This window comes from Benincasa hispida, chromosome 5, assembly GCF_009727055.1.
Source record: "Benincasa hispida cultivar B227 chromosome 5, ASM972705v1, whole genome shotgun sequence".
Lineage (NCBI taxonomy): Eukaryota > Viridiplantae > Streptophyta > Magnoliopsida > Cucurbitales > Cucurbitaceae > Benincasa > Benincasa hispida.
The window spans coordinates 54717683-54743681 of NC_052353.1; the positions used below are offsets into that span (position 1 = coordinate 54717683).

The 25999-nt window shown below is 31.3% G+C and overlaps 2 protein-coding genes across 6 annotated transcripts; both read left to right on the plus strand.

Moving 5' to 3' along the window:
• The first annotated feature begins 5861 nt into the window (after nucleotides 1-5861).
• On the plus strand, nucleotides 5862-17168 carry LOC120078349 (serine/threonine-protein kinase STY46). 4 transcript variants are annotated; one of them, XM_039032601.1, is made up of 16 exons: nucleotides 5874-6338; nucleotides 6867-6981; nucleotides 7791-7888; nucleotides 8082-8201; nucleotides 8487-8541; nucleotides 8919-9029; nucleotides 10171-10221; nucleotides 10377-10549; nucleotides 10647-10754; nucleotides 11257-11330; nucleotides 11452-11627; nucleotides 13075-13170; nucleotides 13979-14059; nucleotides 14566-14619; nucleotides 14950-15084; nucleotides 16782-17168. In XM_039032601.1, the coding sequence occupies exons 1-16, from the start codon at nucleotides 6142-6144 to the stop codon at nucleotides 16857-16859; spliced, it is 1722 nt and encodes a 573-aa protein (XP_038888529.1). In that variant the 5' UTR covers nucleotides 5874-6141; the 3' UTR covers nucleotides 16860-17168. The 4 variants fall into 4 exon arrangements, 3 of the variants coding, with proteins under 3 accessions (XP_038888529.1, XP_038888531.1, XP_038888532.1); XM_039032603.1 differs by having other exon boundaries at nucleotides 10171-10215; XM_039032604.1 differs by having other exon boundaries at nucleotides 6153-6338; nucleotides 6851-6981.
• A 2751-nt stretch (nucleotides 17169-19919) lies between these two features.
• On the plus strand, nucleotides 19920-25034 carry LOC120077691 (mechanosensitive ion channel protein 6-like). 2 transcript variants are annotated; one of them, XM_039031650.1, is made up of 5 exons: nucleotides 19920-22001; nucleotides 22533-22656; nucleotides 23522-23815; nucleotides 23897-24099; nucleotides 24192-25034. In XM_039031650.1, the coding sequence occupies exons 1-5, from the start codon at nucleotides 20035-20037 to the stop codon at nucleotides 24481-24483; spliced, it is 2880 nt and encodes a 959-aa protein (XP_038887578.1). In that variant the 5' UTR covers nucleotides 19920-20034; the 3' UTR covers nucleotides 24484-25034. The 2 variants fall into 2 exon arrangements, with proteins under 2 accessions (XP_038887578.1, XP_038887579.1); XM_039031651.1 differs by lacking the exon at nucleotides 24192-25034 and having other exon boundaries at nucleotides 23522-23602; nucleotides 23790-23815; nucleotides 23897-24036.
• Nucleotides 25035-25999: the final 965 nt, after the last annotated feature.

Sequence of the window (25999 nt, forward strand, 5' to 3'; positions counted from 1 at the left end):
ATAGTAAATGTGTCGAATTTTATAGTTTTTCTCCAAAATAGTAACAATAATGGTAATCATAACCATAACCATAAATGGTAAAGATAACGATACGATATAATTTTCGAACATAATTCAATTGATCAACTCACGCTCGTCGTTCAAATTACATTACTTGATTATAAATTTTATGTGGCCTTAATGCAAAAAAATAATAATTTGTATCTTCTTTTCATAAAATAATTACAAATATATAACTAACATGAGTTTATTAAGAAATATTATCCTCGATCAAGAAATCAAAGATTCGAATATCTAATGAATTGTTGTTTGTTCAACCATGGAAATAAAATGACAAATGTATAATTTTCTCAATGTACGTATAAATTTGACCATCCATCTTCCAAAAGAGTGGGGAAAAAAAAAGATAAATATGATATTTAAAAAATCATTAATAAATTATGGATTAACTTTAATTAATTTGTGATGGTTGTTTTTTAATACAAGAAAAATATTAGTATTTGAACTTTCGATTTCAAAGAATAGGTATATATCAATTACATTGAACTATGTTCACTTTGATCATTTGTAATAGTAGTTAATGGACTAAGATTCATCATCAACCTATAAATTGACCTACTATTATCTTAAATTAACATACATACATACATACATATATAGCGTCTGAGTTTCATGAGTAATTGTCTCACAGGATAAAATACATTACCTTTCTCGCACCCCATTCACAAAATTCAACGAATTATACTTTGTGAAAATAAACTGAACTTCAATGACTTTATAAAAAGGGAGAAAGTTTTAATGGGAGAAAAAATCTTATGAAAAAAAAAATGTTAACCAAATTGAAGAAGAGACATATTTATAGATTATTCGTGGTCATTCAAATAATCGTCTTTTTTTTTTCAAGTGGTTAATGACATATTCATTCATGAAACAATGCAACTTTATACAAAATGTCACTACCATTTATTCCAATAATTGGTATACTCATAGATAAAACACGATGACAAGTATTAGTTAGGAGACCGAAGATAATTTTTGCACACGTGGATATTTTTTGATATTAATAAAATTTAGTTAAACAACAAATTTAGCTCTCACACTTTAAAAAATCGTGTTTAATTGGTTTTTATTTTCGAAAGTTTTAAATAAGTTTCTAAAGTTTTAATTTTATATCTTTAATAAGTTTTTAAACTTTCAAAATTTTGAATAGAATAAATCTTTTTTTTTTTTTTAAATAAAACTATAATAACAAATAGGATGTGTATAAACATAAAAATATTGAAAGCTTGCACCTATTAAATGGAAAATTCAGTGTTAAAATCTTTTTAAAATTCGTTTTCAACCTTCAAAATTATTGTGGAGATAAATGTCTCAAGACTTGTCACATCCATGTCGTTTACTTAATGGAAAAAGGAATGCTTATTTATATACTGTGATAATCGAGCCGAGACAATCCTCTATCGTATGAAAGAGATAAAGAAACCCCGAATTGAGTAATAGACTATCAAACTTGTCTCGAGCATCTCCCACTAACATTACAAATTTCTTAAGTGCAGCTCCCTAGAGATTGCCAAGGTAATATAAATAGGTGAACATCCACACCATCGAAGATAATGAAACCTACCTATGCTAAACTTAACGTCACTTCAACTGATATTAATTTTAAGTATTGGAGTATATTCAACAAAGCACCACATCAGTGTGAGATTCTAATTTACAGTTAACCTTAAAATGGATAACTAGGATTATCTTATCAAAAATTGTAAGACTAGAATCATCCATAACTAGAAAATATTGTTGTTTTATTTAAATAACAAATACATATACATATATATTTATATATATGGATTTTAAAATATATTTAAAAGGAAAACAACTCATTTTTAGAAAAATTAGAAGTTTAGAAACTATTGTACATATTTTATATATTAATTTTTGGCATGGCTAACATTTTTAGGATGTCAAAAGCATATTCGATTGGATTAAGTGAAGAAGAAAGCACCAAATTTTGTCAACTGAATATGTTATTGACCCACGTGGCTTATTCACTTAACATTAAAATAATTACAATAATTTAATTACGAAAATCTTTTAGATCGCAATTCGTAAAAAAATGGCGACTCGCCCACTTCTCTCTTGACCTATTGTTTTTCTCATCAAAGCAAATTTTTAATTAGTTTCCTTTTGTGGCTAAATATATAATTTCACCTTTAATACTTCTATGTCGTTTTTTTTATTCCCAAATGATATTTTAATTTTAACATCATCTCTATGTCTTACCATTTAAGCATATATGAGTGTGGTTTGAAAATTATTAAAATTACTTTTTCTTTTCATTTTTAAGATTACTTTGAAATATATTTTAATACTTTAAAATCAATTTTGGTAATTTGAAAATTATATTCAAAATTATATCATTATATTAAATCAATTTTATTGATTAAAGACGTGTTTTAGAGTGATTTTAACAATTTCACAACTATTATTAAATATACATTTAATTTACATTAAAATATATACAAAATATTTTATATATTAAGATTAAATTGAAATTTTAGTCTGTTTGATGTCTATTTAGTTTTAAATTTTTGAAAATATCCATCCCTTTCATTTCTTACCATTGTTTCCATAATTTCAATAAAAAAAGAGTTTAATCTTATCTAAAATCTAAAAACAAAAAACAAAATTTTTTAAAATTTTTTTTAGTTTCAAAAATCCTTGATTGGTTCGGGTTACTCGAATTATTTGTTTAAAATTATATTTTAAAAATAAGTAAAATTTTATTATGTAAAATTATTATTTTATTATTTTCATATATCTGAATTAAGACAAAAAAAAAAAAACTCAATCTCAATGTATATATAATTATATTTTAAGTAAAAAACATATTTTTAAAAAGTAATAATAAGTTCGAGTTGAGTTAACTTGTTATAACTGAACCTATAAGCTAATTTAATCCATCAAATTTTCATTTAGGTGAATCCAACCACACAACTCAAATTGTATGGATTACGTTAGGTTAGATTATTTATTTATATATATATAAATAATAAAATAATAATATGAAACTACGGGTATACCCTCGAGAAAACTGACCTTTCCTCCAAGCATTCGGGAGTAAAAATGGGGGCCCACCAGCCTCAACAAGCCTCGTTTCCGCAAGTGGAGAAAGCTCCCTAGGCACTCACTCATATGGCAATCCACAATCAAAGGGGCAAAGCTGTCTTTTCACTCTCTCAAGCTTATCCAAACCTGTGGGCTCCCTGGAATATGCCACTTTTATAGGTCCCCCACATGGATTATTTTATTATTTCTTTAATATAATTTTATTTTTATTTATTTACGGAGAGAGGGGCTCGGGCTCATATGGCCAAAATGCCAGTGGAGTACTAAAGAAAAAAAAAATAATAATAATAGAGATCTTTATCCGCGACTCAAAGATTATTAATGTGGGACCCACTTGCTTTTTTTTTTCTTTTTTCAATTTTGTTTTCCATAAATTTCAGAAAATTAATTTATGATTGAATTTTACATTATCCAAAACCTTCTCTCTTCGTGCTACTCCATCATCCGCCACCTCCCGGCTCCCTTTCCCTTCCTTTTTCTCATTGGGCAATAAATAAATAAATAAATCGTTTTTAGTTCTCAATTTTTCATAAAAATAATAATTTAGTTTCATTTGTAACTTCTAAATTTTAAATTTTGTAATATTTTAATCCTTGAATTTTATTATGTTACAGTTTTTTCTTTCTATTTTAAAATTTATAATAATTTAACCAATATGGTAGAAATTAATATTAAGATTTAATGAATTTTCTTGCTTAAATAAATCGATAAATTAATTGGAGACCTAATATTTTTATAAAATACAAAGTCTACATTATAAAATAATAAAAATTGACATCTAAATTTGATAAATTTGTCTACTGTAGGGACTAAATTTTATGAATTTAAAAGTATAAGGACTAAATTGTTACATTTTAAAGTTCATGGACTAAATTGTTATAAAATTGCAAATAAAATGATTAAATCGTTACAAATTGAAGTCCATAGATTTAATTATTACTTTATGAAAGTTTAGGGACGAAAAGTATTTTTTAACCTAACAAAATTTAAAGTTAACTACAAATTTTAATTCCATCAAACTACTGTCTAAATTTTGACAAATATGATAATCCTTTTAACTTTAGACTTAAAAAATGTTGTAATTTTTACTTCGGATAAATTTTCATGTTATTTTCGAATACTTCCAATAAATTATAAAGGATATATACAAGATAAATTTGACAATGTTTCAAAGAAAGTCTCTTTTTTTGGGGTTAAAAATGGTAAGTTTTGAAAAGGTTAATAGTTAAATATTGAACTAATGAAGTCAGATTTATACAAATTTTGATATTAGTTTATCAGAGTTTATCAGATTTACATTATCTTTTCTTAAATTTAGGGGTAAATTAGCAAAACTTACAAATTTAACTAAATTTAAGGTTGTACTAAAAAAACTAAAATCTTATTTTAGTTAAATGAAATTAAAAGTTTAGAGTGAAGATGTCATTAAAAAATTACTTTTATTCTATATTTTCTTTTACAGCATGGTGGGGATTTGTGTTAAAAAAAGGAATGCAAATAAAATTAATAGTGATGTTGGTGCATTCGTGTGGCATATTTTAGAATTGGTTTATCATTAATTCTTAGAAATATTGAATGCTCAAACAACAAAGTTATTCTGGGTTATTTGTGTGTGTCTATATATATATATATATATTAATATCTTTTTAGAAGGAGCTGGAAATAACTAAAATTTTAAGATAAAACCAGGTTTTCCAAAATTATTTATCCTAATTTTAACATTTTGATTATGATGCGAAAACAAAGTTGGAAGTGGTAAAAAAGTACCAAAAAAAAGATGGCTTGCAAATGTTAATATTTAAAAATGAAAAATGAAAAATAAACAAATTTATCGAGTAGACTTTAATTTGTTCAACAAATTATATAGTTTAGATTTTCAAAAGATTGCGATGAGAACGAATTTATTATTTTTAAAATTAAAATGACAAAAAGTTATCTTAAATCATTTTAGTTCTGTACGTTTGATGTGTCATGAACTTTTTATCATTTATTATAAGCAAGTTAATATTTTTACTATGTTTTGAAAATTTATTATCATATTTAAAAATTATTATTATTTAACTAATTTCAATAAAACTTAAGATTAAAAATACTAATTGAAGATTCATTAAAAGATCGTGGACTATTTTTTTTTTAAAATACAATTGGGATATGAGAATTCGAATCACATACTTCGTAGCTATTGACATAAGTAATGGAGCTATATTCGCTTTGACATCTATGAATAAAATCCAAAATATAGTGACGAAAATAGCATTTTAATCTATAATTATCTTGTTATGTTAAAAAATTGGAGTCTAAATTTGGACCAAAAGAAGATTTGGAGGATTAAATTATGTTACTTTTGTATAATTTAAGGGAAGGCAGAGAATATTTTGACAGCTTCTCCAAATTTGACTCCAACAAACTAAAAAATCGAAATAAATTGACTGTTAATTATTATTATTTTGCAGAAAAACCCTTACAAAAAGGTCATTTTCCACATGGGGCCCATCGTGTTTTTCCAGATAAAATCAAGATGCCAAGTGCTCTTCCTCATGCTAACAACGGTACAACTCACCCGCACATGAATTTTCCCCTCCTTTAATTGAAAATGAAAAAAGGCGTCGCCGGATTAGCTATAGAATCCTCCTTGGCTCTGATCCTCTGTTCCCTAAAATGATTTTAATTAAAATTTAAAAAAATTAAATCAAAACGTTTAAAAAAAGATAAAAGAAAAGTTTTTTTTTCCCCTTTAATTATTCATTATTAAAATATTAATTTCCGTTTATGAGTCTCTAATTTGGCCCTATTAAATCTGTGTCTCTTCATATAAACTCGGTTTTTTGGTTTTGGTTTTAGTTTGGGATTTGGCTTTGGCTTTGGCTTTTGGTTTCGGTTTCTTTTCTCACAATCAACCATCGTTTTGCTTTTTCACGTAAAACCTTCTCTGTGTCAAAAAGATCGAAAGCTTCTTGCATTTCATTTCCCTTTGGCGTTTGCTTTTCTTCATTGTTTTTCCTTGCTTTTTCCCTAATGGTTATGGAGGATAACGAGAGCTGTGGGAGTAGAGCGCACGACTCGTTGTCGCCGGCGCAAAGTCGGCAACAGAGGCAGAAGTTTGAGGTCTACAATGAGGTTCTACGGCGTTTGAAGGATTCAGACAACGAGGAGGCTATTCAGCCTGGTTTCGATGACGAACTATGGGTTCACTTCAATCGTCTTCCCACTCGGTATCTTTAACCTACTCTTTGCTTCCGTACTCTCTCCTACATTCCTTCTTTTTTTTTTGCCTCGTTTGTCGCATTTTCGTGATCGAGGTTTTCGTTTTTCTTCAATCCATCGTTTGCAAGCTGGTTAGCCGGTTCTTGATTTCTGTATTACGACTTCGTTTTGTTTGTTTTCGTTAATCAATGTTGTTTTTGCATGTATTGTTTGGATTTTTATTTTTATTTTTATATTTTTTGTCGTATCGGATCAGGTTTTTAGTTTTGGAGTAGAGCAGAGCGGATTGTGTATTGATATTGATCAGTCTACATTTCTTCTCATGTTCTCTTGAATGAACAGACTCGATATGAGTTCGCTTTGAAAGTTCTTTTTTGCTTTGTTGTTTCTGCTACCAATGCTAATTACGGTCATCCTGAACACTTCCTGAGTTTGGTAGATGACTTTAGCCGCTTAGTCTTTGTGTATACTGTCTTCTTTTTATCCTCTTTGTTCGGTTGACGAATAGTCGATCAATTAGATCCAATGCTTTGCAGATATGCTCTAGACGTAAATGTGGAGAGGGCAGAAGATGTTCTCATGCATAAAAGATTATTGCAATTTGCTCACGATCCTGCAAATCGACCTGCAATTGAAGTCCGCCTAGTGCAGGTGAGCAAGAGCGTAATACAAATTTAAGTGTCTTGAGCGTTTTTCTTTCCCCCCACTTCCCCCCATCGCAACACGTCATGCACAGTGATTTTCAAGAATGTAGTGTAATATGCATTTTATTGGTTAGGACTGGACTACTGAATGTTATTAGTCCTGTATATAACGTTTTCTGGTCAATAAGGATCGACCAGCAATTATGTATGTATCATGATCAAATTATTTGGTTAGTTCTTTTTGGCAATGGATGAAACATCCTTTTGTTTATTGCTAGTATTGGAATTTAGGAACAAATAAAATCAATTTTACTATAGGTTAAATGAGCCATCAAATGTGCTTTCACATAATGGCAGGTTGGATCAAATTATTAATACGGAATTTTAGTGTTTATGTTACCAAGTCAAGGGATGTGATTGAATCGAATTTGAAGTATGCACACCAGCATTCTAGGCCACTAGGTTAATTAACCTTTAAATGTATCTTAGACTTCTGGTTTGAGTTTCCTGAAATCTGCAGCAAATTTTGATCTTATGCTGAGTTAACATATTATCCACTATCCATGCTGTTTTTAATCCATATGACTGTTTACATTTGTAACATTCATGATTTGAGGAGGAGGTTATGTTTCAATTACAATATAAACTCTCATCAGAAATCAATGTCACTTATTTGCTTTCCTTGATGTTAAATTTGTAACTTTCATTTCTATAGGATTATGATTAGTTATTCGTGAAGGGGCCTTTTTATCTTCCATTCCACTCTCCTTTGATCCACAGTCAGTAAACTAATTTTTATTAAGCGTACTCCTCTAGGTCCAAGCCATTTCCGATGAGAATTCTGCTGACTTTGCTGATTCGTGTCCTGCAAAAGACACCGATCATAATTCTGCAAATTTCTTGGGCAGACAGAGGTGTGCTTTTATTTCTCTGTATTCTAGCATGTATGATTCTGTCAGTTAACTCGGATTATGTTAACTTTTGTATTGTTTTTGGGTTTGAAAATAAAGCTATTAAATCACATCTTATTTCTTTGTATTGATTGTGCTATTTGTTGTCTTCTTTTATTAATGTAATAAACTTTTGGTTGATTTTCTAAATTATTAGCATACATCCACCACCTGCCTTTGGGTCATCTCCTAACCTTGAGGCCTTGGCGCTTGAAGCTAATAATGCTCAGGATCTGGAGGTTGATCAGTCTGTACATGCCAGAACACAGTTTTTCCGGTAATTTCTTTTCCCTTGCGTACAAAATTAGACTAGCGTAGTTTTCCCATTTTTGTTGTTTTAGTGCTTTTTAGTTCTTTTAATTGTGGCTGAAAATTATCTAACTTGTTATAAGAAGCTCTTTCTATTTTATACCTGTACCAGTACTTCTGTGAGAAGAAAAATCATTTACTGAAACTTAACTGGTTTTATCAAACTTTGATTCTTTTTCTTACTCTACCATACCGAGTTTTCTTCATTTAGTTGACATTTTTTTTTTCTTTATTGTTTTGACAAATAATGTAGGCCAATGCATGAAATCACCTTCTCGACAGATGATAAACCGAAACTTCTTAGTCAGGTATCTCACATACATTTAATTTCTCTATAGAGTCTGTGTTTGGCAGGCAAATGGTATTCTTGAGGTGGTATTGACCTGTGGTCCTGTCAATGGATAGTTAGTTTAGCACTCTTTAATCTCCTTTCGTGGACACCAGTCATGTCCATTAATCTAGCAATAAAATTTAGAATTCTTGGTTTATCTTACATTGAAGCTCTTATCAATAGATTCTGTGTGTGGGTGTGGGTGTGAGATTTGTTAATGGATGCTCAATCAACTAGATTTTGCTAATCCCTAGTCAAGTAGTCATATAAAGCACACGAATAAGTTTCTGAATTGTTTAGCATATCAATCTTTTACTTGCTTAGCATCTGCTGCTTCTTGTTGTATATTTTCAGTTGACTTCCTTGCTTGCGGAGATTGGGCTGAACATCCAGGAGGCACATGCATTTTCCACTGTTGACGGTTACTCATTGGATGTTTTTGTAGTTGATGGATGGCCCTATGAGGTATATTATTTTTTTAGACATGTCTATGCTGAAATTGTAGTTTCTCTTTCGTATTTTTCCCTTTACAAAGTAGAAGTAAAATATAGATAATAAGGCATCCTGGTTTAGTCCGTTGCTTTCCCTTACAGAAAGGCTTTTATGCGCCAAAACCTTGTGCTTCAATTATGATAAGGTTTCTAGTGAAAGTGTATCACTTTCAAGTCCTCTATAATGTATTCAACATTAAATTAGGGAAATTCGTATTTGGTATCCCAGTTCTTTTATGGTTTTTTCTTGTAATTTGTTCTTTCATTGTTTTTTGGATCCTTCTCTTAGGAAGTCAGTTTTCTCGGTTCTTTGGAAGGTGAAATTCTTGAAGTCTTTGTTTGATAGGTTATTTATGGTAGGATTAGTACCTTGGATAGATGCTCGAGGAAGTGGCCATCCTTAGTACTCGGTAGGGTCTTTTTGTTGAATTCTTTGTTGGAGGGTGGTAGGGTCTTTTTGTTGTATTCTTTGTCGGAGGGTGGAAGAAGATCTAGATCAGTTATTTTGGAGTTGTACTTACGCTCATTCAGGTTGGAACTATTTCTTTGGTGTGTTTGGAAACCAGTTAGCTAGACATATAACTCTTAGGATAGAGGGAAAAAGAATATTTGTGGAAGGTTGGGTTATGTTGCTTTGTTTTGGGGTATTTGGGGGGAGAGAACCGGTTGATGTTTGGTCCTTTGTGAATTTTACTGTTCTCTTTGGTCATTGTGTCGGAGACAAACCCCTTTTGTAATTATTCGTTATCTTCTATTAGATTAGAGGCCCTTTCTCTAGGGTACTCCCTTTGTGTGGTCTTTTATTTTTGTCTCTTTTTCTGTGCCTTGTGTTGTTTGTTTGTTTGTTTCTTTCTTTTAAAAAAAAAATTATATTTTTATTTTTTCTCTCTATGGAAGTTGGTCTTCTATCCAACAACAAAAACATTATATTAATCAATAATCAGGAAGGTGATAATTTTTGAACTTGCTATGTTTGTCTTTTCAAAATTATGAATGAGTTTATTAATCGGGAAGGTAATAATTACTATGATTTTGGATGGTTTTCTATACCTTACATACGAATCAAAATTTTAGTCAATGTTCAAATCTAAATTGTTTTCTTTATATTGAAACAGGAAACAGAGCGATTGAAGACTGCATTAGAGAAGGAAGTCTTACAGGTTGAGGTAGCTCCTTATTTAAGAATTGGTTGATTTAAAACAGTGCATCTAAATTCCATTTTGTTTTACGATTATGTGGTCGGTCAACCCTTTTAAAAAATGTTGTGCCTCCACCATGAATTTGTGCCTAATTATCTTTGGAATTTTAATTCTCTTTTCAGAGGCGGGCTTGGCCAAATCATAAATCCTCATCTCCCGTTGGGGAACTCAATATAACAACTAAATGTGAGCCTGATCGGGTGGAAATACCCACAGATGAGACTGATGTATGGGAAATTAATCCTAGACGTTTGAAGTTTGAGCATAAAGTTGCATCTGGTTCATATGGGGATCTGTAAGTCCCAAATGATTTTTTTTCCCAACGCTTCTCTTATGTTTATATGTTTGGTGCAGTTTTATGTGAGCTTAAATATCTTTATCATCAAAACCAGGTATAAAGGTACATACTGCAGTCAGGAAGTGGCTATTAAAGTTCTCAAAACTGAACGTGTAAATACAGATATGCAAAGTGAGTTTGCCCAGGAAGTATATATTATGAGGTAGGTCAAAAATTGGAAATCTGTTATTTTAATCTAGGATTTATTTTATGCTGTTTTTGATCGTTTTTCTTATACAAGTTGACATTGAAATTACCATTTCTTTGAGGTGCATAAATTCTCCTCACTTTGTGGTCGAAATGGATACAACCATGTTGTGGTTGAGGCATGGAAACAGGGAACATGAGGGAATGAGTTGTAGTTCTTATACACAGATTTTGAAATGGAGGAAAGTAAATAATCGACAGAATATCCGGTGCCAGTTATTGTTAGTCTCTTGAGCACCTCTATCCATGCTATGTGCGACACCAAGTGAATTGTGCCTTTAGTGAAAATGTCTTTTGAAAATAAATGTTTCCTCCAATTACCTTTTACATGGATTTTTCTTTTAATACTATATTTTTTAACTTTTTATTCTGGTGATGCGTGGACAGGTTGAGTTATATTCTTTATGTTCGGTTCCATGCTTATGGTCTCTTGATTAACATTTTTGTGTGATTTGCAGAAAAGTGAGGCATAAGAATGTCGTACAGTTTATAGGTGCATGTACGAAGCCCCCAAGCTTGTGCATTGTAACAGGTGAGTCAAAGCAAATATTCTATTGAAGTTTTATTTTCTAACCCTATTGGACAGAATAATCAATGTAACATTATTTATTTGGATTAAATCTGAGAGTTATTTTTCTACTTTTTCACTTCAGAATTTATGTCCGGTGGTAGTGTTTACGACTATCTTCATAAACAAAAGGGAACTTTTAGGCTTCCATCTTTGCTCAAGGTAGCCATTGATGTCTCCAAGGGAATGAACTATTTGCATCAAAATAATATAATTCACAGAGATCTAAAAGCTGCCAATCTTCTGATGGATGAAAATGAAGTAAGAACAATTTCTTTCCAGTCCTTCATTTTGATGTCATGCATGCTCTGCTTGATATTAGTCCTCAATATGCTAACTTATATTTGCACTTTTTAGCCTGTACATAAGTTTGTTAAGACCGTATTTATTATTGATGGTTTAATTAATTTATTTTTCAAGAGATTTGCTTTTCAATACCAAATATTTGCATGGTGGCAGTCTATTTTAAAAGATGCATAAACAGTAGACCCAATACCCAACATATTGTTGCCTACTCGTTTGAATCTTGAAAACATTTTCACGAGTTTTAGGATATTCTTCCAAGAGCATCTTCCAAAGAGATTTTTCTTCTAGCCAAAGAACCACTCAGACGAATCTTTTTTCTGAAAAGTGAATAAATTGCTTTTCATAATTTTATGCTACAGATGCAACTTTGTTAATCAGGAATCTCAATTGCAAATAAAAACTGTTTAGCCTAAAGTTAATCATCCCTCTTTAGAGCACAAGGGATGCTTCGATTTTCAAATTTTTGCTTTAAATTTTCCTGACTCATGTTGAGACTTTATGAAATGAGTTTTCCTCTTTCATATTGATTCCGGAGGTTGATCCAAAAATTGTGACATTGTGACGAGAATATTCAAGTTCATCATTAAACAATGATATGTTGTTTGCAAAGTCCAGTGATTCTAAGTTACTTTTCCGTGGCTTACCTGGAAACCTTTTAGAAAACCACTCACGGAACCATATCTATCTACTTTTGTCCGTTGCTACCAGAACCAAAAGCTTAGAGAAAAGCATTTAACTTCCGACAAAAATGCTTAGCTTAAATTGACTGATAGAACTGTACCTTATTTCACAAATTAAAATCCAGTAATTTAATAATGTCGTGACATCAAATTTATTTTATTACTTCAGTTGGAAGTACCTTAGGTCTTAAATGATGAAAAATATATGATCACCTATAAAATTGAAAACTGCAAATTTTATATGACTTGCTCATAACTTAGAGGTGCCACAATGACTCGATATTATTGAGAGTGAACCTCGTAAAATGCTAGCGTGCTTAAATTGAATATCTCATAAGAATAAAAAAAGGCGAATTTTAATTTATCATCCTTCTTTTATCATAATAATCATAGGTGATTGGGGTAGCTTGTCTTGTCGTCAAAATGAATAGGACAATGGCCTATCCTAATACTTCTGAAGTTCAAAATTTGAAGATATTTAGTCATCGTCCTTTAAAGCTATGAGACTTCTAAAGACTAAAATATGTCTACAATTTGCAGACCATTGACCCCCCTACCATGTGTTGTTTACATATTGTCTATATTCAAAAGCTTGATGATAACTGTAATGGGTTTATTCAAGATTTTTGGTGCATGTAGTTGCATGTGCATATTGTATAATGCTACTCGATTTGCTATACGATCCAGAATATGGGCATCTCTCTCACACCCGCACACTGCAGGTTGTCAAGGTTGCTGATTTCGGTGTTGCCAGAGTAAAAGCTCAATCAGGAGTTATGACAGCAGAAACTGGGACATATCGGTGGATGGCTCCTGAGGTATGTTCATGGAAGCACTAAGACTATATTTTAACATTCACGAGGTCACGTTATCATGTTTATTGGAAATGAACTACTGATTACATACTTTGATTGTATGTGGTAAATGGGTAATATATTTTAATGGTACTCCAGATATAGAAAATTAAAACTCAATCTCTTGCCAGACCAAGCACTGTTTAGCCCGTTTTCTTTGTTATATTTTTTCGTTTTATGGTGGGTGCTAGTGAGGTGACATATGCTGTGTTGCACCGTGCACCATAGATTATTTATTTTATCATCGAGTCATAATATTTCACAAGATCCTTAGTATATGAATGATGGATGTTATTTATTTTCTTATTGTTATATTAAATCATGTATGTAAAACTTGTTGGAATTTTTTTTTAAAAGAACAATCCTTAAAATGAGTTGTCGTCAACTTTTTTTTTTTTTTTTTTTAAAAGAAATCTTTACATTTCATGCTTCGTTATATTTATATGCTCACCTCACTGAGGCTTGCTTGTGCCTGGCGTTTAAGCTCCAAGGGCTATGCTCTCAGTTGTGTTCCACATTGTAAAAGAACGACTATATGCTATTGTTTTCTCGACGATTTCAACGATCAATTGAGTAATTGGCTGCTATGATTCTAGTCAATTGGTATATTGCTACTGAGTACTCGTTGCTTTCTTTTCCTGTTTTTTCTCCCTTAGGTGGCTTTGAGGTTGATCATTTTCCTTCTCGATCTCCAAAAATTAGCTGAATGTTTACTGGAATATATAGTTTACTCATCTTGTCATCTTCTTACTCCAGTTACTTCGTATTGAAGGTTATTGAACACAAACCCTATGATCACAAGGCTGATGTTTTCAGTTTTGGAATTGTCTTGTGGGAGCTGTTAACCGGAAAGGTACGACAAATGGCGATCTACGATTTTTTTCCATTGTTATGACATGTTTGGGATGATTTTAAAACAGTTAATTACTTTTGTCACGTTCACTACTCCAAAACCTGTTTATAATCATTCAAAATGTGATTTTATACCTTTAAACACAATTTTCATACTACTAAAATTGCTTTTGAATCAGTAAGGACCTGTTTGGATTGACTTAAAAAAAAAGTATTATTCAAAAAACTCATTTTTATTTAAACACTTTTGATGAAAATTAATTAAAATACACTTGAAAAACTATTTTGAGTGGTTGCTAAATACTCCAATTTCTTCCAAAATGACTTAATTTTTTAAATTAAACATTTGAAAATGTAATCCAAACATACACCAAAACCATGTTTTGAAGTGATTTTACCGATTTTAAAATCACTTCGAAACATCCCCTATTCATTCCTTCTCCCTACACCATAGTTCATAGCTTTCTTGCTATCCTATAAATGATATTCGTCTGTTTTGCTTGCCAGCTACCTTATGAATTCCTAACACCATTACAAGCCGCAGTCGGAGTGGTACAAAAGGTACAATTCCTTCCACAAAATTTAGCTTTACGGTATTTTGAATATGAATCTTCCATTGTAAAACTATAACTAGATTTATATAGTCTATAAAAATTACATTTGAGGAGGCCGTTAAGTGTTCCAATGACTTTTCGAAGAGAACAACGAGCATTTTCCTTCGAATCATTAGAATGTGTGCCAGATGTGATCATTTAATTCAATTATATTTTTTTTAAAGTTCAACAAGATGTGGGGCGAGCAATTTAAACGTTTATCCTCTTTGATTAAGGATATATGTCATAAGTATAGAAATCTTTGTAGTAGTCTAATCAGTCGTCCATGTTTTTTCAGGGTTTACGGCCTACTATTCCTAAGCACACTAATCCCAAGCTGGCTGACTTGCTAGAAAAATGTTGGCAGCAAGATCCATCATGCAGGCCTGACTTCTGTGAAATTATCGATATATTGTTGCAGATAACTAAGGAAGTAAGTTCTCGATGACTTGCCTTTTTTTCCCCTTCCCCATCTAGAATTTTATTATATCTTCTTAAAAAAAAACAAAAACAATATGCTAAAACTTAGTTCGTCACATAGTGACGTTTCCTTCAAAATTAGACAAATAAATAAAAGATATGTTCTTTTTGAGTTTCTATCGAATTTTCAATTTAGTTCTTAATTTTTAAAAATTCTCAATTTCGCTTGTATAAAATTTTTTCAATTAGGTCATCTCAAAAAAAGAATTGCTAAATTTTGTCAAATTTGATGTATTATTAAATTTTTTTGTTGTTAACGATTTTAAAGCTCTACTTGAGTACTTGACTCATAAAATCAAATAACTCATCAACAAAATTCATTTATTTGAGTTAGCATGCTACCGCCCATATATGTTAACAAAATGATAATGTATAACTAGCACAATTTTTCTATTTGCTAATTTAAACATATTTTTCTACGGAATGACTTGATTGAGAATAGTAATATATTTGTAAATTTGAGAGTTTTAAAAGACTAGTCCAGAATTTAGCGTTTATTTAATTCCAAAATGTTACAGTAAGATTTTTTCTCTCTCTCAATTCTATTTTTGACGATTTATATAGAATAAATATAGACTTGTTCGGTAAACATTTAGGTCCTATTTTGTTTTTAGTTTTTTATTTTTGAAAATTAAGCTTCTAAATTTTATTTTCCTTCCTAAATTTCTATGTTGTGTAGTCTACTTTCTACCAATATTCACAAAAACAAAACCAAGTTTTGGAAACTACAAAAAATAGGTTCTGTTTGATAACCATTCGATTTTTTTTTTTTTTAGTTTTTTTTTTTTTTTTTTTTTTTTTTAATTTGAAAAATTAAGCTTATAATAATACTTTCATTTTCAAGTTTCTTCGTTTGTTATCTACTTTTTACTAAAGTTTAAAAAATCCAGTCAAATTTTGAAAACTAAAAACAAATAGTTTTTAAAAAACTTATTTTTGTTTTTGGATATTAGTTAAAAAATCAAACCATTGTACTTAAGAAATATGTAAATCATTGCAAGAAACAGAGAGAAAATATGCTTAATTTTTAAAGATAAAAACAAAAAATGGAATAGTTATCCAACGGGGTCTTAATTTTTAAAATTTATTTTTGTTATTTGATTGACTAAGAATTCATATCTTCTTTTTTAAAAAGTAAAGCAAAAATCATGTTAAATAATTTGAGAGAAATAAATTTCAAAAACATAAACCTAAAAACAAGATGGTTACGTGGTCTTAGTTTTTGGGTTTTGATTTTTAAATAATTTAGCTTATAATTTCTCAATTTCTTAGAGTATTTTTCATCTTTAAGTAAAAAAGTTGAATTCTTAATCAATTTTTTTTTAAAAAAAAAATTAGAAAACATAGCTTGATTTGGAAAACATTGGTAGAAAGATAATAAAGCAAAGAAATTTAGAGGCGAAAGTGGTATTTATAAAACTTAACTTTAAAAAATTAAGAACGAGAAATCAATAGTTGTCAAACAGATTCTAGAAAATTTCATAATATGATTTAAATCTATATATATGTACGCCTGTGTGTGTCTATGTATATATATATATAATGAATGGCATCTGAAAACGTAGTTTATTTATGGACTAATATTTATTTAGAATAAAGTTTTCGAGTAGCATTTGTACCATATAAAATAAATATAATATTCTTGAGCAGGTTGCTGAAGACGGCGACGAGCGACGAAAGGAGAAGAGTGGAGGATTCCTTTCTGTGTTGAGACGAAACCATCATTGAGAAGTGAAAAGAAGTTCGTTGGCAATTTGACATTTGTTAGCTCTGGCTAATTTTCAACCTTCGTCATGTATAGTAATTTATCATCCCCCACAAGATTTTTCTTCTTTTTACCCTTTTCACCTCTCTTTTTTTACCTTTCATTTATTTCTTCTATCAATTTTCTAACCGATTAATTATTTCCCATAGTGCCGAAGTTTGAATTTTGCCCCCCTACTTTATTTCTTCCATTAAGGCGTTGATAGTTGTGATGATTCGCAGCTTTTACAATAACAATATTTAGAAACATTTTATACAGGTTTTTTTAATCTCCAGAAGGCCTTTATTTGGCAATGGTAGTACATCCATGAACTGCACGATTACACCTATCCATTATTTTTTATAAAATATATGGATGTAAAAAAAAATACTCATAATATTCAAATATTAGGACTAAAATATATATTCAGACAAATATAAAAATGAAGGTAAATTATAGAGAAAAATCTAGTTTGGACTAGGGGTGTTCAAAAAATCCGATGAATCAAAAAAATCGATCAATCCAACCCAATCCGTGCAGTTTGGGTTGGGTTATCAACTCATTTGGGTTGGGTTGGGTTGGGCTCAAATAAATGAAAATTTTATGGGTTGGGTTGGTTCATGGATTCACCTAATATAATTTAAATCAACTCGAATCAATCCAAATTTATTATTAACTTTAAAATATGTATTTTTATTATTCATAACACAATTATTTATATATATATTGATTTTAATTTTATTTAATTTCAATATTTTTTTAATAATTTAATTTTCACAACTCTGAAAATTAGTTTCTTTACACTTTAGAAAGAAAAGAAAGAAAATTTTCACTATATAAATTGAAATTGAGTTAATTTTAATTCAATATATAAAAATAATTAAATTAGATTTTTACATATTTATGTTTTGTTTATTTTTTGAATAAAATTTAAAATAAATGACCCGATTAACCCGAATCAGTCCAACCCGGGTTGGGTTCGTTTTTCTAATAAGGGTTATTTGGGTTGAAAAAATTTAACCTGAACAATTGGATTGGGTCTGAAAAATCTTTCAACCCAATCTATGAATACCCCCAGTTTAGACCTCATTTTAATAATACTCTCGGACCTTTACACATAATAATAATAATAATAATCATCATCATCTCGAACTAACAATGTAGGATTGATATCCTTGACCTTTTACAAAATTTCAAATATAATATTATCGTTATAATTGTGACAAAAATCTTGACAAAGGATTGTACCTAGCTTTTAAAGAAGTATAGAAACACGACTTTGTTTGGGATAGTGGCTTCTCATTTTGGAGTTTTTGTTTAGTGTTTGCAGTTATCTTTAGGATTAAAATTGAATGTTGGCTTACATTTGTTTTTTCTATGATCATTTGGTTGTTAGTGTTGTTGTAAATCTACGCTTAGGGTGTTTATGGGTTGGAATAGGTTAGATTTGGTTGAAAGAGTTGGGTTGAGTTGAAAAAATTTTCAAACCCAATCCAATTGTTCGGGTTGAAATTTTTTTCAATCCCTTATTAAAATATAAACCCAACTCAACTCAACCATGAAATATTTGGGTTGAGTTGTTTCGAGTTAATCGGGTCATTTATTTAAAATTTTGTTCTAAAAAGAAGCCAAATGTAAATATGGAAAAATCTAATTTAATTATTTTCATATATTAAATTAAGATTAATAATTAATTTCAATTTATATATAAATTGAAAATTTTCTCTCTAAAGTGCAAAGAAACTAATTTTGAGAGTTGTTGAAGAATAAATTATTTAAAAAATATTGGAATTAAATAAAATTAAAATCAATATATATATATAAATAATTGTGTTATGAGTAATAAAAAAAACATATTTTAAAGTTAATAATAAATTCATATTGATTCAGATTAGTTTGGGTTATATTAGGTGAACCCATGAATCAACCAAACCCATAAAATTTTTATTTATTTGAATCAAATCAAATTCAAATGAGTTGATAATCCAAACCGAAGGTTGCGTTGAGTTGATCGATTTTTTTGGGTCATCGGTTTTTTAAACACCCTTACCTACAATATTCCATGCACTATTGATCATAGTCTTTAAATTTATTCAATATTATCCTAATCTCTCCCCCTAAATCACAAACTTTCTTTTTCATACTTTTTTAAACTCCTATTTGCTTAAATTATCCACATTTTCTATTTGTGTTCCACATAATAAAAGCTACCGCTAAAAATAAGATTGTCAAAAAAAAAAAAAAAAAAAAAGGAAGTTACCATTAAGATTTCAACAACCATGAGTTGTTGTCGCTAATATTAATGGTATTTTTGAAAATTTTTAAAAAGGACACAAGAATTAATAATTTTAAAAAAAGATACCATTGAAATGATACTTTCAATAATTTATAAAAAAAAAATCAAATTTTATTGTACTTAAAAAATAATATTTAGAATTAAAAAAATATTTCTCACTGAGATTTTTTAAACATCAAACTCATAGCTGAACTATAACAAATACTCTTGAACTTCATCTTTTGTTTAAAAAATATCTTTATACTCTAAAAAATTACAATATTATCTCTCAACTTTCATAAATATTTTAAAACTTTATTGTAATATAAATTCATTTCAAATGAAAATCAAAACTCGAGATTATTGAATGAGGATGACTTAAAACGATGTCTTGACCCAAATTTTCATTCTAGCTAGCTAGGTCACTACTACACAAATTTTACATCTTAATTTTTGTCTAAAATTCTAAACAATATCTACTTTAAAATTATTTTTGTAACATTTATGAAAATTCATAGATAATATTACACCTTTCTAAAATAAATATAGAGATATTTTTTCTAGAAAGAAATTACAAAGTTTGTGGCTATTTCTTATAATTGAACCTTAAAAAACAAAAAGTAACCATATGTTAAAATAATAAATAACCAACAACAAAGGTAGTTAGGCTTATTATACCAAGGAAAATGGGAGTATATGGTGTATGCATGCGTTTGCATGTATATATTATATTTTGTTTGAACTTTATAAACTAAATCCCATGCAAATCGCCCAACAACTATTCTCTCTCCCACCTTTCTTCTTCTTCTTCTTCTTCTTCTTCTTTCGAACCCATTCTTTCTCTTCGTCGATCGCCATTTTTTCTCTGGAAGCACTAACCAGTAATGGATACGCTTAAGAAATCCTTCAAAGGCAATGTATCTTTCAAGCATACAAGGAAGATTTCTGCTGGCGGAGCCGGCAGCGAAATCAATCACGAGGAGCTCCCCATTCTTCTCAATCACGAACCTGCGGATCATCGTCGTCGTCTTAGGGATCGTCACCCGGTGAATGATTCTGATTCATCTGACGGAACAGAGGTCATTCTCAAGATCGATGATGGCGGTTCTTCCACTGTCTCCAGATCTCTGGACTCTGTCGGCAGTAATGGCGGGAAGGTTTGGCGGGAATCCAGGTACGGTTTTTGGAATAATAATGCAATTGGAATTGGGGAAAGCGCGAGTAGGGTTAGTGGTGCGAGAATGAGTGATAGTGGTGTGGATAGAAATGAGGGATTTGAATTTGTACAGCCTGGTTATGGAATGGAGGATCCTCCGACGAAGCTGATTGGTGAGTTTCTTCATAAGCAGAAAATTAGGGGGGAAACGACTTTGGATATGGATTTGGAAATGGAGGAGTTGAAGCCTGATAGGAGTATGACTCCATTGCCGGAATCGCCGTTGAATCAAACATCTAAGGATCTTAAAGTTTCGTTTCAGCAGGATTCGACAGAAATTTCGAGCAATGATCAGTCGGTAAGAAGGCGGTGTAGAGATTCGCGCGATTTGCCAGAAGAGTTTAAAGGAGGACAACCGCCATGGCAGCAATCGCACCATGAACGTCTTGGGTCTCCGACTATTTCTGGGGTTCAGAATGAGTCTTCTGCTGAGGCTATGAGGTCCGCATCTAACTTGTCTTTTCATAGTGAGCTTTCGTTTCAAAGGAAATCTAATTTGCTTAGGGCGAAAACCAAGTCAAGATTGATAGACTCGCCTGCAGAACCAGACCGGCTCTCTGGCCTCATTCCTAAATCAGGACAGCTACGATCTGGGTTTCTCGGCAAGATTGACGACGACGACGACGATCCCTTTCTGGAGGAGGACCTTCCAGACGATTTTAAAAGGGGAAATTTCAATGCTCTAACTGTGCTGCAATGGATCAGTTTGATTCTAATCACTGCGGCTTTAGTTTGCACTCTTTCTATTCCTTATTTGAGGGAAAAGAGCCTATGGGAGTTAGATATATGGAAATGGGAGGTGATGATTTTGATACTGATTTGTGGACGATTGGTATCTGGTTGGGGGATTAAGATCGTAGTATTTTTCATTGAGAGGAATTTTCTTTTGCGTAAAAAGGTTCTGTATTTTGTATATGGGGTTAGAAAGCCAGTGCAGAATTGTCTATGGTTAGGCCTTGTTCTGATCGCTTGGCATTTGTTGTTCAATAAGCGGGTTGAGAAACAAACCAACGCTAGTATACTCAATTATGTAAGGAGGGTTTTAGTGTGTCTATTGATAAGCACATTCCTATGGCTTGTGAAAACCTTGATGGTGAAGGTGCTTGCATCTTCTTTCCATGTAAGCACATACTTCGATCGAATTCAGGAATCGTTGTTTAACCAATATGTCATTGAGACTCTCTCAGGGCCACCTCTGATTGAAATACTAAAGAATGAGGAAGAAGAGGAGAGGGTTGCTGATGAAGTCCAAAAATTACAGAATGCAGGAATTAACATACCCTCTGATCTCAAGGCAGCAACCTTCTCTTCTGTAAAGAGTGGAAGGGTAATAGGTAGTGGACGCACCCACAAAAGTTTTTGTGCAAAAAGTTCCAAACTCTCTCGAGCACTTACCAAAAATGGGAACGATGGAATAACAATCGACCACTTGCACAAACTAAGTCCCAAGAATGTATCTGCTTGGAATATGAAGAGGTTGTTGAACATAGTTCGATATGGTAGTATTTCCACACTGGATGAGCAGATACAGGGGCCAGGTCGTGATGATGAATCTACTACAGAGATCAAAAGTGAACGCGAGGCAAAGGCTGCAGCCAAGAAGATTTTTCAGAATGTGGCTCGGCGTGGATATAAGTATGTTGTTATATCTATTATATCAATACTCTAACAACTCCTTCACTCAAGAATTTGAAAACTTGTTGAATGTTCAACCAGTGGAATTCAATATTAATTGGGAAGGAAATAACTTTACACAGGTTTAAACTCAAGTCCTCCACCATGTTAACACCAACAATCCAAAAGTTTAAGCTGATGGGTTGTGGTAAATTTAATATTATATCAACACTTCACATATGCCATTTTCATTCATATTCTGCTTCCTGTGTGCATGTATCTCATATTCTTTGAAACCAACCCTCTATATCACATCTCCATGTATGCTTTTTGTTGCTCGATGAAGTGCAATTGTTTTGGGAATAAGTTCAATCCATAGTGATCACCTACCTAGGTTTAATATTTTACGAGTTTCCTTGGTGCCCAAATATTATAGAGTTAGGTGGATTTTCCTATGAGATTAGTAAGTCACTCGTAAGCTAGCCCAGACATGCATTGTTTTGTGAACGACAATCTCATGACATGATCTTCTTTCAAAATCATTCTTTGCAGGTACATATACTTGGATGACTTAATGCGGTTCATGAGAGAAGACGAGGTTTTTAAAACGATGAGTCTCTTTGAAGGAGCAGCTGAAAACCGGAGGATAAGCAAATCTGCCTTGAAAAATTGGGTGGTAAGAATGCAAAACTGATTTCAGAAAACGTTCATATCTTGTTAGTGTTATTGTCTTTGCTACAAGTAAATGAAGTTTTTGAGATGAATTAGTATGGCTGGCATCGAGTGTTATGAAATTTGTTGAGGAATTCAGTTTACATTTGGGCCACGCTTGCCCACCTGTAAACGTAATAAATCAATAATAATCTGAAAAGTGGGCCCCATTTAATTATATCTGTTGTTGTTTACCTGGATTCCATAATCGTAATGAAATGTGAGATCAATTTCGAATTCTGTAATCAAAGAACGTAATCTAATTGAGGAATCGAGGATGCTCAATCTGATTGCTTTTGAAATTTACGTGGGACTTACTAGTCATTATCGTTACCATTACTGTTACCGTTATAGATATTGTTACTTTTACAGTATTAGTACTGGTAACGTTACAGTATTAGACTTATAAATCTATCATATTTATTGTTACTATTATTGTTATTGTTACTGCTCCACTACCGCAAGGGTCTAATAGTAACAATAACGGTAATGGTAAATAACAAATGTGATAGATTTGTAATTCTAAGTAGCGCGATCAAAAGCAATCCAATTATGTTTGTGATTTAGACTCATTATGATTACACCACTTTTCATGACGGTGTGGTAAACACGGTCTTAGACAATTAAAACCACTGCAGCCAGAAATTTTAATGATCTGTCTGAAATTGTGGAGATAAATTAATTTTAATGAAGCTTTGTCCGGATCTATGCTCCGAAATAGTCCAAATGTTATCCATGATCATGCCAGTTGCTGATAAAATTTCTTCCAAGTTTTAGTGTTTTAGCATTTTCACCACCTATGTATGACATTGTGACACATTTCTGTCCAGGTCAATGCCTTCAGAGAACGAAGAGCCCTTGCTTTAACACTGAATGATACCAAAACAGCTGTGGATAAACTGCACCATATGGTGAATGTCATATTCAGCATCCTCATATTAATTTTATGGCTTATAGTATTAGGAATTGCCTCCAGCAAATTTTTCGTCTTCCTTAGTTCTCAAATAGTGGTCGTGGCATTTATTTTTGGAAACACTTGCAAAACTATATTTGAAGCAATCATCTTTTTATTTGTCATGCATCCATTTGACGTTGGAGATCGATGCGAAATCGATGGAACGCAGGTAGTTCTCATTTGTTTTGCTTTTTACATAACTGTTCTTCTTCTGAAACTTGGACCTGATTATCATCCCACTGAAGTGTAGATGGTTGTAGAGGAAATGAACATCTTGACTACTGTATTCTTGAGATACGACAACTTGAAGATTATAATCCCAAATAGTGTTCTTGCAACCAAATTAATCCACAACTTCTACCGTAGTCCGGAGATGGGTGAATCAGTTGAGTTCTATGTCCATATCGCTACACCGGCTGAGAAAATTACGGCCATGAAACAGAGAATCATAAGGTATATTGTTATCCGTAAAAGAACAACGTTGTTACCTGGCTTTGACATATGTAATAGCTGACTATTTTTCTTCTGTTTTGTTGCTTCTGCAGTTACATTGAAGGCAACAAAGAACATTGGTGTCCTTCCCCTATGGTTGTGTTCATGGATATAGATGATTTAAATAAGCTCAAATTGGCAGTTTGGTTGTCACACAGAATGAACCATCAAGACGCAGGTGAAAGATGGGCTCGAAGGTCCGTCTTGGTCGAAGAAGTCGTGAAAGTCTGTCAAGAGCTCGACATTCAATATCGTCTATTGCCCATCGATATCAATATCCGTTCACTACCTTCTTCTGCACCCTCCATTGGCTTTCCATCTAATTGGACTTCCTCTGCAAGTTGAACAGCAAGCAACACACAAGGCTTCACTTTCATCTTCTCTCTCAGTTAAGGCTTTTCCTGTTATATCATCTCCATTATAGAGATTCACCGATCATCATTCCAACGGGACGACAAAGAACTAAATACTCTATGAATCACCGAATAGATAGGTAGACATGTTTCGTTACATTGATCAAGAATGTTCACAGCGACCGAGAAAGGCGAAGGTTGAGAAATGAGGAAGTGATTTACATATTAGCAAGAGTTTGAGTTTGAGATACATCACAATAAGTGAGGTCTTGGGTATTTTGTTTATACATGAAGATGTTCTGAGTTTAATTAGTATAGACACTTTCCCTTTTGTACTTTGTTTGGTCTGATGTGGTTAGGATAGGAACTTGGGTATTAGATCAGTTCCTCCATCCATGTCAATTTGTAGATTGCTTGCAACAAAGCACTCATGAACTGTATGTGTGTCCTTTGCATATATGTAAATGTATTGAAAGGATAATAGAATACAATTACTATAGAAATATCTTGTAATAGTGAATCAATTGCATCATGGAAGTTCAATTTATGGGACACAAACAAGGCTATTAAAAACTCAAATAACATATATTGTGTTTTGTGCAACATTTTTATTTTCTTATAAATACGAAGAAGAGAGATAAAACTACAAACATTTAAGATTGTATTTAATATCTTTTGTACTAAGTTATACTCGAAGTGAACACTATTTGTCGAAGGAATTTATATGATAATTCGTGCATTTATCCACTACCATGTGCTTGAATTGACAATTTTTAATGAATGCATTAAAGATATAAATGAAACTACACCTATCTTAACTCTTATAATACTCTCACGACACTTTGATCATTTTAATTTAAAATTTGACAAAATGGTGAATTTGTATAGTTTTTAGTCAGGTCTATTGAAGCCAACATAAGCATGGTTGAACTGACATAAAACATATACTCTCGAGAAAGTCAAAGATTCAAATTTCTCATCTCTCCCCCCTATATATATATATATATATATATATAGATAGATAGATAGATAGATAGATATCTGATAGATAGATAGATATATTGAACATAACAATTAACAAAAAATGGGATTTATACACTTTGATTCCATTTGATAACAATTTTGTTTTTAGTTTTATGTTTTTGAAACTGATGCTTGTTTCCTCCAACTTTTCTATCATCATTTTCACATTTATTTAAAATAAATCATTTGAATCTCTAGTCAAATTCAAAAGGTCTTTTTTGAAAACTATTATTATTATTTATTATTTAAATTTTGACTTAAATTAAGAAAAAGTAGACAACAAAACATATAAACTTATAATTGAAAGTAATTTTTGTAATAACAACTAAATAATCAAACTGCAGTGTAAATTATTGAGATTTGAATTTTCTTATTTGATCATAAGGTTTCAAGCGATAGTTTTTATCATGAGGTTTGATTTTGATTCATGTTTTAGTTCATAACATTTGAAATTAACTCGTTTATACAAAATTGAAATTAGTTAT